Source organism: Protomyctophum parallelum (assembly GCF_964188405.1).
Source record: "Protomyctophum parallelum genome assembly, chromosome: 8".
Classification (NCBI taxonomy): domain Eukaryota; kingdom Metazoa; phylum Chordata; class Actinopteri; order Myctophiformes; family Myctophidae; genus Protomyctophum; species Protomyctophum parallelum.
This window is the reverse complement of record NC_139703.1, coordinates 48,988,458-49,005,957: the sequence shown is the minus strand read 5'-3', so window position 1 is coordinate 49,005,957 and position 17,500 is coordinate 48,988,458. Positions and strand designations below refer to the sequence as shown.

At 41.2% G+C, this 17,500-nt stretch overlaps 1 protein-coding gene across 4 annotated transcripts in view; it reads left to right on the top strand.

Annotated features, from left to right (window-relative positions):
- LOC310863352 (histone deacetylase 7-like) overlaps window positions 1-17,500 on the top strand; it is a 97,126-nt gene that overhangs the window by 66,938 nt on the left and 12,688 nt on the right. For all 4 annotated transcript variants that reach the window (XM_083771625.1, XM_083771624.1, XM_083771626.1 and 1 more), the window contains exons 16-20: window positions 413-520; window positions 2,948-3,003; window positions 5,794-5,881; window positions 9,972-10,091; window positions 14,069-14,166. In XM_083771625.1, coding sequence (XP_083627751.1) covers window positions 413-520; window positions 2,948-3,003; window positions 5,794-5,881; window positions 9,972-10,091; window positions 14,069-14,166 — 470 coding nt within the window. The remainder of the gene's footprint in view (window positions 1-412; window positions 521-2,947; window positions 3,004-5,793; window positions 5,882-9,971; window positions 10,092-14,068; window positions 14,167-17,500) is intronic.

Genomic DNA, 17,500 nt, shown 5'->3' with positions numbered 1-17,500 from the left:
TATGCTTTAGCTATTGAAAAATAGCAGATCTACAAGCTCATAGTGCGCCACCGAGTGGCGCGATATGATCTTGTAGATCTGCTATTTTTTTTTATTATCGAAGAACGACTGACATAGTAAACATAGCTTTCTCAGAAAACTGTCAGGATGTAGAAGACATTTTTTTTAATCTGATCTCAGGTCAAAATGGGTTAATGGCGAATATAGCAGTGTTACTTACTGCTATAATAATAAGGTCACACAACGTTCTTTTGTACGTATATTAGTGCACGCACTGTCAATAAATAACAAACACTTTTTCTTCTGGTATCCTAATCGTGCACGCAAGAACATAAACGATAAGAGTTCAGTTAGATAGCTGCCGCTGTGGTTCCTTTACCCAACATGCATCTATATATTGTGTGACGGACAGGTGGACAATGACACAGTCTGGAACGAGATGCACACGTCAACGGCGTCTCGGATGGCCGCGGGATGTGTGACAGACCTGGCACTGAAGGTGGCACAAGGCGAGCTCAAGGTCTGTCTGTCTGTCTGTCTGTCTGTCTGTCTGTCTTTATTGCCATGAGAAAACATACGTTTACTTTGCCAAAGCAAGTGTCAAAATATAATAAAAACTGTAAAAAATTGGGAAAGTATATACAGTTGGAGGGGGCGGGGTGCATAGTTAGTTTAGACTAGTCATTGGTTAGACATGGGTTAAGGTTAGGTTTAGGTGTGCTGCCCCGTGGGAGGTTAGGTTTAGACTAGTCATTGGTTAGACATGGGTTAAGGTTAGGTTTAGGTGTGCTGCCCTGTGGGAGGTTAGGTTTAGACTAGTCATTGGTTAGACATGGGTTAAGGTTAGGTTTAGGGTGCATACTTAGTTTAGACTAGTCATTGGTTAGACATGGGTTAAGGTTAGGTTTAGGGTGCATACTTAGTTTAGACTAGTCATTGGTTAGACATGGGTGAAGGTTAGGTTTAGGTGTGCTGCCCCGTGGGAGGTTAGATTTAGACTAGTCATTGGTTAGACATGGGTTAAGGTTAGGTTTAGGTGTGCTGCCCTGTGGGAGGTTAGGTTTAGACTAGTCATTGGTTAGACATGGGTTAAGGTTAGGTTTAGGTGTGCTGCCCCGTGGGAGGTTAGATTTAGACTAGTCATTGGTTAGACATGGGTGAAGGTTATAGGTTTAGGTGTGCTGCCCCGTGGGAGGTTAGGTTTAGACTAGTCATTGGTTAGACATGGGTTAAGGTTAGGTTTAGGTGTGCTGCCCCGTGGGAGGTTAGGTTTAGACTAGTCATTGGTTAGACATGGGTTAAGGTTAGGTTTAGGTGTGCTGCCCCGTGGGAGGTTAGATTTAGACTAGTCATTGGTTAGACATGGGTTAAGGTTAGGTTTAGGTGTGCTGCCCTGTGGGAGGTTAGGTTTAGACTAGTCATTGGTTAGACATGGGTTAAGGTTAGGTTTAGGTGTGCTGCCCCGTGGGAGGTTAGATTTAGACTAGTCATTGGTTAGACATGGGTGAAGGTTATAGGTTTAGGTGTGCTGCCCCGTGGGAGGTTAGGTTTAGACTAGTCATTGGTTAGACATGGGTTAAGGTTAGGTTTAGGTGTGCTGCCCCGTGGGAGGTTAGGTTTAGGCTGAGGGTTTGAGATGTTGAGTTGTCGTTGTAGGACTAATGACTGGTCTAACCAATGACTAGTCTAAACCAAAAACTGTCTAAACTAAGTACTGCACCTGAGGGGGTACAGCATTGTGTAAACAGAACTACAGTATATGTCACATTGCCTTGTTAGTACATGTTTTAGGTTTTAGGTTTTATTTATTAGCACATAAAAAAAAGTTAAAAACAGAAGATATATACAATTTTAATATTGTGCAGGAGTAGTTAGAAGCCAAAAAGCTTATTGAGAATTTCCCCTAATTTAAAGAATCAAACATAATTAAAAATACAAGTAATACATTCAAACATACATATACACATATATATACATATATATGTGTCCCAGGCCAGTGATTTCAACCACAAGTCGGCACAGTTGATATACAATTCATTTCTTTTTTTTGGTGGTTTTCGTTTTTAGCCACATTAACACAGTTGGAATGTTAAAGAATGTTTTTATTCCATCAGAAAGTCGTTTTAGTGTCATTAAGTCGTTGTAATTGCGTAAACAAGTCACTATGTCTAATGTTTTAACCATTGGGTTAAGCAATGCTAACCAATGCTAATCAGAAAATCAGCTTTCCTTTCAAAGTATGCAAATTCCGCTAAAATCCGCTTTTTTGTACACAATCGTTTTTGAAGATAATACTAGTCTTTTACTAACTGGCTAACAGAAATAGCAGGGAAATTTCAATGAGCAATACATCATATGAAAGGTTACAGTGTGCAGTTTCATAATATGTAAAGAACTGAAAAATGACCATGGCCCCTTGTATATTAAACTATTTCCAATAGAAATCATTTGCTGTCACTTTGGGACAAATAGCAGCATTTGTTCTCAAAACTATATTATACCAACAAAAAAAAGCCTTAGATTTAAAATGTGTTTAAGGTACAGTAACAGCTCTGTAGGTCTAGCAGTCTACTAGTCGGTAAAGTTACAGTAGTAGCAACAAATCAATACATTAAATATATGATGCCAGCAGCATATTATCCAGGTATACTGCTTGAACATGCACCCATTTTGGGCGGGCACCCCTTTTGGTGTTATAGCATCACGTTATGCTTTAGCCATTTAAAAATAGCAGATCTACAAGCTCATAGCGCGCCACCGAGTGGCGCGCTATGAGCTTGTAGGTCTGCTATTTTTGAGAAATCGAAAGAACGGCTGACATAGAAACATAGCTTTTTGCAGAAAACTGTCATTTTCAAACAGACATTTTTTAGAATCTGATCTCAGGTCAGAATGGGTTAAACATTTGGCAAAAGTCTGTTTTTGTTACATTGTTCTTCTCCCTTAGAATGGCTTTGCCGTGGTGAGGCCTCCTGGACACCACGCCAGTCGCTCCTCTCCACTGTAAGTACCGCAGAAGATGCTCACACACACACACACACACACACACACACACACACACACACACACACACACACACACACACACACACACACACACACACACACACACACACACACACACACAAGCTCAACGTCATGTGCAATTACATTACCTGCACAGCAATACTTCACCATATGTTATGCTATGACGAAAAAATGTAAGCATATTGTGTATACGTACGTACCCTAATGCCACGCCCAGAAATATGTGTACAGTCTCAAACAATAGTGAGAGCCGAAGACATGCTGTGACTGTTTGTGTTTGTGTGCTATACCTGCCTAAAGCTTGAAGCCATCTACTTCCTCTGCTGGAGTACTTTCACGCACTTAAGACATAAACTAAGCACTCCAAAAAGTGTGTGTGTGTGTGTGTGTGTGTGTGTGTGTGTGTGTGTGTGTGTGTGTGGCCCGTGTGTGTGCGTGCGTGCGTGCGTGCGTGTGTGTGTGTGTGTGTGTGTGTGTGTGTGTGTGTGTGTGTGTGTGTGTGTGTGTGTGTGTGTGTGTGTGAGTCTAGGATAGGAGGCATTATCCCAACTACATTAACCACATTCAGCTGTGACTGTGTGTGTGCTCAGCAGTACTTGTCACTGGTTATTTATGGGAGGATAATGACTTCTCTTGATGAGGGGAGTTTGGACAGCAGATATGATATACCGTCCACACATACTCGCAAGTTTTACGACCCGTGCTGACGCTGCTGCTTTTTCTACATTCCTCGATTGTTTTTTTTCATACATCGACACATTTCATGTTTCTTCTCCTCGCGCACCTTCCTTCGGCTGCACAACGTTGCAGGCGGAAGCAATGCGCCAAGTCGTGAGGTCATTTTTTCTGTTGAAATCATATCGCATGTCATGATGCTAGGCTAATTCGTGCTGCCGCACCGTTTGGAATGTGTGTCCGGCCGCGTATTCAAATTTTGATACCAGTTCATGTGACGATTTAGATTTTTTTATCACAGTTGCACAATTCTCATAGATGAGATTTTTCAAAAACAATTATTTAGCAGGAAGAAGGAAATGTTTACACATTTCAGTTCACATTATTATACACCCAATTTATGGTGGGAAATCCCCCCCTTTTAAGCCATTCTGACCTGAGATCAGATTCATACGAGGTTTCCGCTGGACACACACACACACTGGTCTGATGAACCCATTCTGACCTGAGATCAGATTCTAAAAATGTCAGTCGTTCTTCGATTTTTCAAAAAATAGCAGACCTACAAGCTCGTAGCGCGCCACTCGGTGGCGCGCTATGAGCTTGTAGATCTGCTATTTTTCAATAGCTAAAGCATAACATGATGCTGACACCAAAATGGGTGCCCGTTCAGAATGGGTTAAGCTCACTGCCTTTTAGAGTCAGTATTGTCAATAGTGTATATATATATATATAATAGTACGGAATGCAGCTAATATAAGCCCCCACATAATACAGTAACTGTAGGTCTATATCAGAGGTACTGTAACCACTGAGGGAAGACCTTTGAATTGCTTACAGTCACACTGGTATAAGAGGTGAAATGGCTAATCGAATAATTGATTAATCGACTGGCAGAAAATGAGTTGAATCATATTTCAGTAATAAAATAATCTGTTTATAGTGACAAATGTCCAATATGTGCTATTTACAACAATTTACAAACTTCACTAAAATGTGAATGATTGTCTTTGCTGGGTAAAACATATTAAACAATTTCAAGAAAGATAATGTTTCAAGTAACTTTACCATGGTAAGTCGGTCCACAAATTGCATTATTGGGTAACACTTTACATTGTAACAACCTGTTATAAAGCATTTATAAACATGTATAGGTGTTTGTAGATGAGTAATAATCATGAACAATCATTGTTGACATCCGTAAATGTTTACCTAAACATGTATAACTATGTTTAAACATCATTTATATGTTATTAGTAAGGTATTAGTAAGTAGTAAACTATTCACATAGTTATAAATGTTTAGGTAAACATTTACGGATGTCAACAAACAGTCTGTTCATGATTATTACTCATCTACAAACGGCTTATAAATGTTTATAAATGCTTTATAACAGGTCGTTATTGTAAAGTGTTACCCATTATTGTTATCCATCTTCTGACCTTTAGAGTTCTAATTACCTTATAAATAAGTATCTCACATAGATCCATTTTTGGGATTTTATTTATTTTAAGATTAATCGATTTTGACATGTTTGTCTTCTCCCTCCCTTCCAAAAGGAGGGATAATAGCTAATAGGAGGGATGGGCCTTTAGTTATGGTGGGGAAAACTGGGAATTGGCATTACTAAATTGTGGGAAAAAAGGACATGAATGCAACTAGGAACATTTAGTGATATATGTCTTATAATTATGTACCTGTATACGTGTGTGATCCTAATAAAACAATGATATTAATATCATATTATCCCATTCTGAACGGGAACCCATTTTGTCATCATGTTATGCTTTAGCTATTGAAAAATAGCAGACCTACAAGCTCATATCGCGCCACCGAGTGGCGCGCTACGAGCTTGTAGGTCTGCTATTTTTGAAAAAAATCGAAGAACGACTGACATTTTTATAGAATCTGATCTCAGGTCAGAATGGGTTAATCATCAGACCAGTGTGTTGTCCAGTGGAAACCTCGTATGAATCTGATCTCAGGTCAGAATGGGTTAATGTATTTTGTATAAGCACTGTTTAGCTGCAGCGCTAGCTAGGTCAGAGTGGTGAAGCTGTGCTGATGAACACATGTGTTTGTTTGTCCACAGGGGTTTCTGTTTCTTCAACTCCGTGGCCATCGCCGCCAAGCAACTCCAGCAGAAACTCAACGTCAACAAGATCCTCATTGTGGACTGGGTGAGCTGCAGAAGCAACTCGCTCGCTCGCGTCGTCACCACCGCTGGTCTCCATATGGATAGCAAAAAATAAATACACGCACATGTACGCACGAATGCGCGCAAAGATATCACATGTGCTTTCACAAACATAGGGCCGTGCGGGGAGCAGCTCGAATAGCTACACAGTAGCGCTCCTATTTGTCATTTAGAGACTGTTGTCACTGGTCTCCACGTGTGCTGAAAACACCCACGCGTAAAAAAGCACAGGCAAACAGGCACACACACGCGCCCACACACACCCACACACACACACAGACGCACGCACGCGCCCACACACACATAAACATACACGACCTCAGTTACATGCACACCAGCTTGAGGATATTGATCAGGAGCCAGGTGTTCAGCTCTGGTCCCCATATGTTGAATGTCTTAGATAGATACCTCATCGCCATGACACTATATTAACCCATTCTGACCTGAGATCAGATTCATACGAGGTTTCCACTAGGACACACACTGGTCTGATTATAACCCATTCTGACCCGAGATCAGATTCTAAAAAAATGTCAGTCGTTCTTCGATTTTTTCCAAAAATAGCAGACCTACAAGCTCGTAGCGCGCCACTCGGTGGCGCGCTACGAGCTTGTAGATCTGCTATTTTTCAATAGCTAAAGCATAACATGATGCTATAACACCAAAATGGGTTCCCCGTTCAGAATGGATTAAACACTATCACTGTTCTTGTTTGTCAAATCTTTTTGAAGATACAATACGTAACCATTCTTGCTGTCTTACTAGGGTAAATAACATGGAAAATATCTACATGAAAATATTTCCACACAAAGCGTATTATGCCTGAGGTAGCTTGTTTTGGAAAAACGAAAGACAGAAACATTCCGTGACTGACTTTTCTTCGCCTGTGTTGTTTACACGCAACGCTGCGTCCAACTCCATCCCCTTCCTGTCAAGTGGTCTCGCCATCTTTTAACCCTTTTAGGCCTGACATCGAAATAAAAAAAGCCTTCTAAATCCTGACAGTTTTCTGAAATACCTCATGTTTCTAGGCCTATATCACTCAATATTTCATGTCAAGGACCCCAAAGATTATCTGTAATTGGCCTCCGAGACCCCCATCTGAAAATATGTTGTTCCAGAAGCAAAGATTTTAGTTAAAAACGTTCGTTCTGAAAAAATATATTCCAAATTTGAGGCACATTTTCACGATTTTTCAAAAATAGCAGACCTACAAGCTCGTAGCGCGCCACTCGGTGGCGCGCTATGAGCTTGTAGATCTGCTATTTTTCAATAGCTAAATTATAACATAATGTTTAAAACACCAAAAGGGGTGCCCGCCCAAAATGGGTTAAAAGTGCATCCAGTGTTTATGATTGTGCTTTTTTTTCCTTCTTCTTGTCATTAAGTGATTTTCAAAGAAGAAGAGCGTTTGTTTTTGACCACAACAGAATGATCTGATGCCACTGGACCCTTTACCACAGGATTCCTCTAAACAGGCTCCCTCAGGCATATATTATGCTATAATATGATACACTTGTGTTGAGGAAATAATTTCAAACATTTCCGGCAGATATTTCCAGGTTATTTTATGTTATTGTAATATGTTTTGTTAAATGTTTACATTATGAATGTTTTTTATTTAAAGGTTTTATGACATTCATTTTCATTTATTTTTCTTTTTCTTTTTTCTTTTAGGTTTTATGACCTCAATATAAACACCCAAAAAACCTGAACTTTGAACATTCAGTGGATTTTCTGTGGTCTGAAGTTTTCTTTGGGGTTTTTTGGGCCTTTTGAGCTACAATGAAAACAGGCAACACAGTGAAAACAGTGACATCTGCTGGAAAATCCCATTGACATAATGGGGTCGATTAAGGACTTCTATGTTACTTACTTCTATATTACTAATCTAATTACAGTATTATGATCTGGGGGCGTGTAGTATGTCATATTGCAATTTTGGGCATGTTAAGAAGCGCTTTTGACACCCCGCGGAGTGAGCAAAACGGCCTTGAATTAGTCATGGGTGTGTTTAAGGCGTGTTTGAGACGTACCCAATCAACATGTCCGTACTATTCTCTTTACCAGTCAGCTGATGTCACATACGGAATGCGCACTTTGGGGGTCGTGGTATGACATTTCTTCAGGCTGGCACCATAGAAGACATGACATGCCTTTGTCACATTTGGGTTAATTATTCCTATTGCACTGCATGCTGTCACCTTTATGCCTCAAAAGAACAGACCCACCTTTCAGATCGGAATGGAATTGCGAGTAGATAGCAGCATATTGGCAAATTGCCAATCCATGCGTAATTAATTAATTCGATAACGATAGAACCATGTACCATACAGCGAATGAAAGCAAGATTCATAAGGAATATGGAGATTTTTACATTTAATAAAACGGTTGAGAAATGAGAGAACCATGAGTGTTTATAGGCTAATATCAACGTTTTTTTATGAAAGACCAAACGGGCTGTGAACTTGAAGAGCTCAATCACCATCCCGACACGGAAGAAATATAGCCTAGTGCATGCATGTATATGCACTGTTTCACTTGCACACAGTAGCCTACACACGCTCTTTATTTGTTTCTATTGAAAAACACCAGTAAAATAACGTTTATTATATTTTATTTCATTCAAGTCAAGGAATGAGTTGAATGCGTGCTGTAATGCTGTGGCCCCGATGGTATGGTCTTCGCTGAGTTCGCTCGTAGCATTTTATTGAAGAAGACTTGAATCGGGTGTGATACAGCATATGAAAGCACATTTCCCACGGATTATGGAGATGTTTTTATTTATTTTTAAGGTTGAGAAATGAAAGAATTATGGCCGTTTCTAATCTCAACTTTTTTTTTAAATAGACGCAAAACGGCCATGTCTCATAGAAACAAGTAAATGGGTCTATAAAAATAAGCGCATATAACAGGGGTCTGTAACCTATTTTAAATGAAGTGCCATGTTTTTATTTTCTAAATAGTGAGTCTGCCATATCCAGATTAATTTGAATGACACCACATTAAAATAAAAAAACATATTTTGATTGTCCACAAATATAAATTTCTTCCTTCTTTTTAAATATGTTTTGTTATAATGATCATTATATATCCCCCTGCAGTCAGAGTTCATAGTTTTAATGAATGAATGTGATGCATTGTGAGCTGGTATAGATCTGCTATTTTCAAAAGTAATCTTTTTATTTAATTTTTGGATTAGCTGTCCTTAGTTGGGCAAATGCATTCATCTGGGGATCCTTGACATGCAGGGAATGTGCTTGTTTTGCACTGGTTTAAACAACATTAGGAGAAAAGCCCAAATAACCACTTTAGAAACAAGAAAAGCAATCACACAGAAAGCAACTTTACAGAAAAATAAGCCGCTTATAATAAACAGACATGGCAACACTCTACCAGCTTCCCAGAGCCGCTCAGTGTCAAATCAAACAGTGCTTTTTGCGTTTATGAGGTGGTCAGACCCACGTCTAATCGTTATGCGCTGAGTGTCTTTAGGTCAAGGGGCTTAATAGCAAATTGCGCAAAGCGAGAATAATTAACATATGGACACTCCCACAATGCTAAAATATTCAGGGACGCGGTATGCCAAATGTGTGTGCGTTCAACACGGGCCGAGTGCGTTCAACACGGGCCGATATGCCTTTCATAATATGAATGTGCGCAGAGCGAGGCCAATTTATGTATTTCCATTGGTAAACCGCACCTTCAAAATCGACCTGAATATGTCAATGGGACATCACTTACTGCAAATCCCATATATTATATGGGATTTGCAGTAAGTGATGTCACTTACTGCCGGCAAATCAGAGCACCTGTTTGAGCCAGAAAACCCCAGATCACAGAAAATCTACTGAATGTTAAAAGTTCATGTTTTTTGGGTGCAATTGAGATTAGAAAAAAAAACAAAACAAGAACAATTCCAAAACCTTTTTTTTAATGTCACAATCCCTTTAAAGACAGGGAAGGACCATTAGAATACAGCAGAGCACCACAGCGTAAAGATGACAACACAAGCATCCTTCTTCTCTTTAAGTGGTAGAATCTTCTCTAACTCTCTAATCAAAATGTTCCAGGACGTTCACCATGGCAACGGCACCCAGGAGGCCTTCTACAACGACCCCAGAGTGCTGTACATATCTCTGCATCGATATGACGACGGCAACTTCTTCCCAGGCAGTGGAGGTCCTGCCGAGGTGGGTACAGCCAACACGGCGCTCATAATATAATAGAGCTCGTAGCAACTCGTAATGTAACTAGAAAAGTGTTCGCCAGGCTGGGTTGCCTATAGCCAAGGAAGGCCCGCAAACTTTGGAAGGCAGTCATACATACAGTAGCCACTTGGAATGGGATCTGAAGAGGAATCAAACTTATACGTCCTGATCACACGACCCCAGAGACTTGGACAAAATCTGTAGGAGTAGTACAGTGGCAAAACACGTGAATTAAATGCAAAGTGTAAGTGAGAGAGACAGTGTGTGTTTTTGGGTGTGTTTGTGTGTGTGTGCGCTTTCTGCACGGCGAACAATCATTGGCGATGAAAACATGCATTCGTGTACCTTAACTTGAGTTTATGTAACAGTGATTCATCTCCTGTGATATTTGTGACTATTAACCCATTCTGAACGGGAACCTCAGCATTATGTTATGCTTTAGCTATTGAAAAATAGCAGATCTACAAGCTCATAGCGCGCCGCGCTACGAGCTTGTAGGTCTGCTATTTTTGAAAAATCGAAGAGCGACTGACATTTTTAGAATCTGATCTCAGGTCAGAATGGAGTTAATCAGACCAGTGTGTGTCCAGTGGAAACCTCGTATGAATCTGATCTCAGGTCAGAATGGGTTAAATAGTTAGGACAGTGAAATCACAACACATGTCGCGAGCTTGTCAATCTGCTATTTTTTTATAGATGAATGCTAATTTATTTTTTGAAGAGTAACGATATTTTTTTTAAGTGTAAATCAGAATGAACACATTTGTCGTAGGGCTTAAGATGCTTCAAGGTGCTGTCGTGTATAATTAGGTTTTTACTACTACGTTATCAACGTCTAATTGTAAACAGGCTGTAATACCTGTGTCAGTTCATGTATGAGGCATTATTGTACTGCAAAGTCAGGTACAATTAATTAATTCAGATCTTGTAAATCCAAAATTGTAGAGTATGGTTTCAAGGCAGGAAAAGGAAACACTTTTATCCGATAAAACCAATACCGCATCAACCACTTAACCCATTCTGACCTGAGATCAGATTCATAACGAGGTTTCCACTGGACACACACACTGGTCTGATTAACCCATTCTGACCTGAGATCAGATTCTAAAAAAAAATGTCAGTCGTTCTTCGATTTTTCAAAAAATAGCAGACCTACATCGCGCCACTCGGTGAGCTTGTAGATCTGCTATTTTTTAAATAGCTAAAGCATAACGTAATGCTATAACACCAAAATGGGTTCCCGTATAGAATGGGTTAAGTCATGCTTCGTTCAGTTCAGCGTAGTAGTTCCGTTTCTTCCAAAAGACGGCATTGAACTCCATGCAGTGCTTTGTGTTTCGTAGCTTTTTCTGCAGCACAGAATGACTGCATGTTGACATTCTCACAGGAAATTCGGCCTGCATTATAAAATTATGCCTGTGGTCTTGCCAAAAAAAAAAAAAAAGTGTGATGCACATTCCCACTAGTCAGATAAATTGACCCCAACCCGCGGTGGCATTAACCACCACCCCCTTCCATCCCCCAGAATCCCCCACCCCACCAGCACCCAATATCTCCCACAATAATGAGGTTAAAATGGCCGATGTTTTCCCATAAAAATCTCCCAATGGGCGACGGTACATAAAACGCTGCGATGCTTGGATGTGGCTTTGCCTTAACCCATTCTGTACGGGAAACCCTTTTGGTGTTTTAACTATTGAAAAATAGCAGATCTACAAGCTCGTAGCGCGCCACCGAGTGGCGCGCTACGAGCTTGTAGGTCTGCTATTTTTTTTTAATCGTGAAAATGCGGCACAAATCTTTGAACATATATTCTTTCAGAAGACTTTTTTTTGTGGAAGAAGGGACATCCGCACACTGCCACTTGCTAGTTCAGAGCAATTTTATTGAGCAACGTTTCGGTCTTGCGACCTTCCTCAGGCTTAATTTATATACTATAAGAAGACTTTTTTTTAATTATTTCGACGTCAGGCCTAAATGGGTTAAGTGGCCCCTCGACCTCCGTCTCGCTGTGTGGTAAAGCCTCTGGAGTCTGGCTGTCCCCCGTGTAGGTATGTACTGTAGCGCGCCATGGGGTAAGATGTGTGATGTCATACCCATAACAGAGAGCGCTCCGTACCACACAGGAACCGTCGGAGGCCTAATCCAGTCCAGCAACTCATGAAAACATGAAAGGATGAACGGACCAGAGAGAGAGAGGGGCGCAAGAGATTTTTAACCCATTCTGACCTGAGATCAGATTCATAACGAGGTTTCCACTGGACACACACACTGGTCTGATGAACCCCATTCTGACCTGAGATCAGATTCATACGAGGTTTCCACTGGGACACACACTGCTGGTCTGATGAACCCATTCTGACCTGAGATCAGATTCTAAAAAAATGTCAGTCCTTCTTTGATTTTTCAAAAATAGCAGACCTACAAGCTCATATCGCGCCACTCGGTGGCGCGATATGAGCTTGTAGATCTGCTATTTTTAAATAGCTAAAGCATAACATGACGCTATAACACCAAAATGGGTTCCCGTATAGAATGGGTTAAGTCAAAGTCTGTGTGTGTGTGTGTGTGTGTGTGTGTGTGTGTGTGTGTGTGTGTGTGTGTGTGTGTGTGTGTGTGTGTGTGTGTGTGCGCGCGGACGCACGGCGCACGCGTACGTACGTTTCCACGTGCACATGTGTGTGTGTGCACGTGGTGGTACATTACCAGTTGGCAAAGGATGGACGGCCCTCATGTGGTTTTGGTTTACCCTGTGAACATCCTGTCCACTGAGAGAAGAGTGGAGTCAGACGCTCTGCGATGCACATCGGCATTCTCGCACTTTCAAACACACCCTCTCTCACACCCCACCCACGCACGCACGCACGCACACACACACGCACGCACGCACACACACACATTGCATGCACACACGCGTGCGCGCACGCACACACGCATACACATTTTGCACACTAAGGAAATTATAACGCCTTGTTGCCAAGCCCGTGTCAGTCAAGACTCTTCACTCTCCTCTCGACCTGCCACATTGACTGATGGTGAAGGGTTTAGAGAATGGCTAAATAGCTGCTAGCTAAACTACAAAGGGAGATGCAGGAATCTGTAGGCCTACTCCTTTCCAAGACCTGGGCCTCAAGTTGTCTTCCATTCCAAAAGTATGCAAGGTCAAACAGAGGAGAAGAAGTCCTTTGCGATTTGCCCTGGCATTTTGTGAAATCGCTTAAATCGGAATATTAGAATGTGCCAAATGAAGATTAGTCCCAATATAGCGATAAAGCTTGGGAATGGTCTCTGGGTGGTGCGCTGTTATGTGCTCGGAGTGATTTATACGCCCGTTTGACAAATTGTATCAGAAATCAAACTGGAGGGATGGGGGGGGTGTCGAATTAATAGCCATGCTTCTTTCATTTAGGAATTGTAATCACTCCCTTGTGTTGCCGAAAAGCAACACAAGTCCCTCAAATTGCTGTAACTTTTGCAACACTGACTGGTGCTGATTTTGTGAACATTTGACACAAATCTTTCATTACTGTTACTGTTGCCCAACTTTCAACAGGGCTCGGTGTGATATTGCCTAAGATCGCCGAGATCTAGAGACATGAACATACATTACATTATTAAAAAACATACACGTTTAACCCATTCTGGGCGGGAGGGACCCCTTTTGGTGTTATAGCATTTATGTTATGCTTTAGCTATTGAAAAATAGCAGACCTACAAGCTCATAGCTTGTAGGTCTGCTATTTTAGAAAAGTCGAAGAACGACTGACATAGTAAACATAGCTTTTTCAGAAAACTGTCAGGATGTAGAAGACATTTTTTAGAATCGTTCCCAGGTCAAAATGGTTTAATAAACCAATGAGAAGAATACCAGTGAAATATCTCTCTTTCTCTCTCTGTGTCTCTCTCTGTGTCTCTCTCTCTCTCTCTCTCTCTCTCTCTCTCTCTCTCTCTCTCTCTAGGTTGGTGTTGGCGCAGGTGACGGCTTCAATGTCAACATCGCGTGGACAGGTGGTTTGGATCCTCCAATGGGTGATGCTGAATATCTGGCGGCTTTCAGGTACAAATATGTTTGCCTGTCCGCTACGCTACCGCTATGACTCAGTATATTTCACAACACAACACAATGACTGAAATATTAAGGTCAGCAAAGTCCATTATTATTAATATTCATCGTCATGGGAGGAGACCTGATAGTGTTTGAACGCTTGTCTCAGCCGATTTCACTTCCCTGGATTAAAGGGATTGTGACATTAAAAAAAAGGTTTTGGAATTGTTCTTGTTTTTTTTAAGGTTTTCTAATCTCAATTGCACCCAAAAAACATGAACTTTTAACATTCAGTAGATTTTCTGTGATCTGGGGTTTTCTGGCTCAAACAGGTGCTCTGGCCCAGGCCGTAGCGTAACGGTCTGGGCACCGGACTGGTAATCCAGTCGCAGTGTGCCGCGGGTTCGACTCCCGGACCCGACACGGCCTTTACTGCATGTCATCCCCCATCTCTCTCCCGTTTCCTGTCAGCCTACTGTCTGTCCCTTCAAAAATCAATAAAAGGCGTAAGCCGCAAAAAAAATATCTTAAAAAAAAAAAAAAACAGGTGCTCTGATTTGCCGGCAGTAAGTGACATCACTTACTGCAAATCCCATATATTATGTCAATGGGATTTGCCAGCAGATGTCACTGTTTTCACTGTGTTGCCTGTTTTCATTGTAGCTCAAAAGGCTTCCAAAAAACCCCAAAGAAAACCTCAGACCACAGAAAATCCACTGAATGTTCAAAGTTCAGGTTTTTTTGGGTGTAATTGAGGTCATAAAACCTAAAAGAAAAAAGAATGTCATAAAACCTTTAAGGTCAGCAAAGTCCATTATTATTACTATTCATCGTGGGAGGAGACCTGATAGCTAATGCTTGTCTCAGCCGATTTCACTTCCCTGGATTAAGTTTCCTTCTGTAGGTGACACAGGAAAATCATAATAAGATAGTTCATCCCATTTCATTTTTGACATTCAAATGAATAAACACACTAAATGAAGTCAATGAGATGTGCTCAACTAGTTGCTCAACTACGCACACTGCTGTCTGTCTGTGTCTCTCAGACGGTCTACTTCATCCACTGGACATGTTTCATTAAAGGGACACTTCACCCTTTTTGCTAAAAAATATATGTTAATGACGTTTAGAAGCTTTAGAACACTTTCCTGGGGGTCTTTATGTATGTAATATGTGGTTTTAGATATTTTAGATTGTATCAGTGAGCCCAGTGTCTCTGATGTCATGGACACTGGGATCACTTACTTCCTGGACTACATGTGGTCTCAGTAAGACAGACCTCCCCTATCCACAAGGAGGAGCAGTGCACCAGTAGTATTATGGGAATTGTAGTCCAGGAAGGAAGTGAGACCAGTGTCCATGACATCAGAGACACTGGGCTCACTGCTACAATCTAAAATATCTAAAACCACATATTACATACATAAAGACCCCCTTGGAAAGTGTTCTAAAGCTTCTAAACGTCATTAACATATATGTTTTTGCAAAAAGGGTGAAGTGTCCCTTTAACGCACTGTGCTCTTCTTTCTCCACTCATCTGTGGAGCTATGAATGTATAAAGTATGCCACAACTATGATATCCATAACTAACAGGCATAAGCAATTTTTTTTTTTTCAAAGTGTGGAGTCATATTGTGGACTATACTGGACTAATGTGCACCTTTGCGCTCACAACACAACGTCACTTATTTCCCCCCCATTTCATTCAATCCACTTCCATGAATGAATATGGTGAAGGTCTGCTGTGGGGCGTAATGGACTCAGAGTGGTTCTGTCAGCAGCGCTGGCTCACCACCAGATGATTAAACAGTATGTGAGGTCTGAATGGTGCATACAGTATACGCACGCTGGGTGGGCCCTCACGTCAAAAAGGAGTGATGCTAACGGGCTATTCCGAACGCGTTACAAATCTTAAGACTCCCAATAGGGCGGCACCACCAGTAACACTACATGCAGTGTCTATAGCGGTGCTTTGAACGGTCGAACCTGTCCTGTGCCGTGAAGCATATTTTGTTAAGCCTGAGTTATATGGCGTCACGGTAACAAGAAGACTCACCCCGGTGCGTGCCCGGTTTTTCCTCCCGGAATTTTCCCCAGTGAGGGGGATAACTTTGTAATATTATGCTATTGGCTGTTTGTATTCTTTTTGGAAGAATATAAAAAGATACTCCTGTGGAAAGGTTATTTAATATTAAATTTTTTGACCCTATAAACAATTTAGTATTATTTAGTATATGTAAGGTTTTGCCCCCTCAAATGGTACCGATCGTCAGATAATCCCCCACATATCCTACAACAACTTCTGTGAACAGACTTCACTGTAGTATAGCTTTTCATAAATTATATTTGTACTTAGGCTGTTCTGCTGTCATGAAAGTTTATAGTTAGAGAAATTCAAAGTCCAGCCGTCTGCTGTCCAGCCTCTCCCACCAACCCCTCACTGGGGGAAAATATCTGGGAGGAAAACAGAAACGGGGTGAGTCTTCTTGTATTCGGATTCACACACCAAAAATAGAATTGCTGAGAAACACACGTGACCTGTAAGTAAATCGGCTATTTGTGGTGCGCGCAACCAGGTATAATTCAGGCATTCCTATGGCGTGGCTCATCAGGTTTGGCCAAACAGTGAACAGTGAAGACTAAAGACTTCCTCATTTCACCACATTATTATAGTACTGTGCTGTACAATAATCCTGTGAGAAATGTGCCTGTACTAACAATGGCATTCGATTCAAAATTATTCAGAGAAATTACATGGTACAGTATTTACCCGACACAGAAAGAGGTTTCTGTACAAAGAAGAACACGGGGAATTCAGGGTTTTGATTTGGGGATTGCTCAGAGCTGCCAATCTCTTGATACCTCAGTGCCAATAGATGCACATACGATTCTGTACAGACGAGATTTAATGCATCATAAAATCCTGTTTATGCAATGAGTACCACAACTAATCTGGAGCCAATGCTATATTTCATTTCACATACTACATGACTTAAAAGAAAGGGGTTTCCAGACTCTCTCTCTCTCTCTCTCTCTTTTGGAAGGGAACAGAAAAGAATTATACCAGAGTGTGACTGCTGATGATGTATGTCTGTGTTTTTGGGTGTGTATTAGTGACAGGGGAAATATTGTGGTTGGGAATGGTGGGATTGTCGCATAGTCAAAAGAGGACTCCATTTGAGCTGAGATTATGTGTCACGAAATGGTGTGTGCGTGCGCGTGCGTGTCTGTCTGTCTGCCTGTCTTCCTGCCGCCAGTGTGTGTGTACATGTTGGACGTGTGCATGTGCGTGCGCACGTGTGCTGCAATGAAAGAGCAAAGTGGATTAACCGAAAGGGGTCAGAAT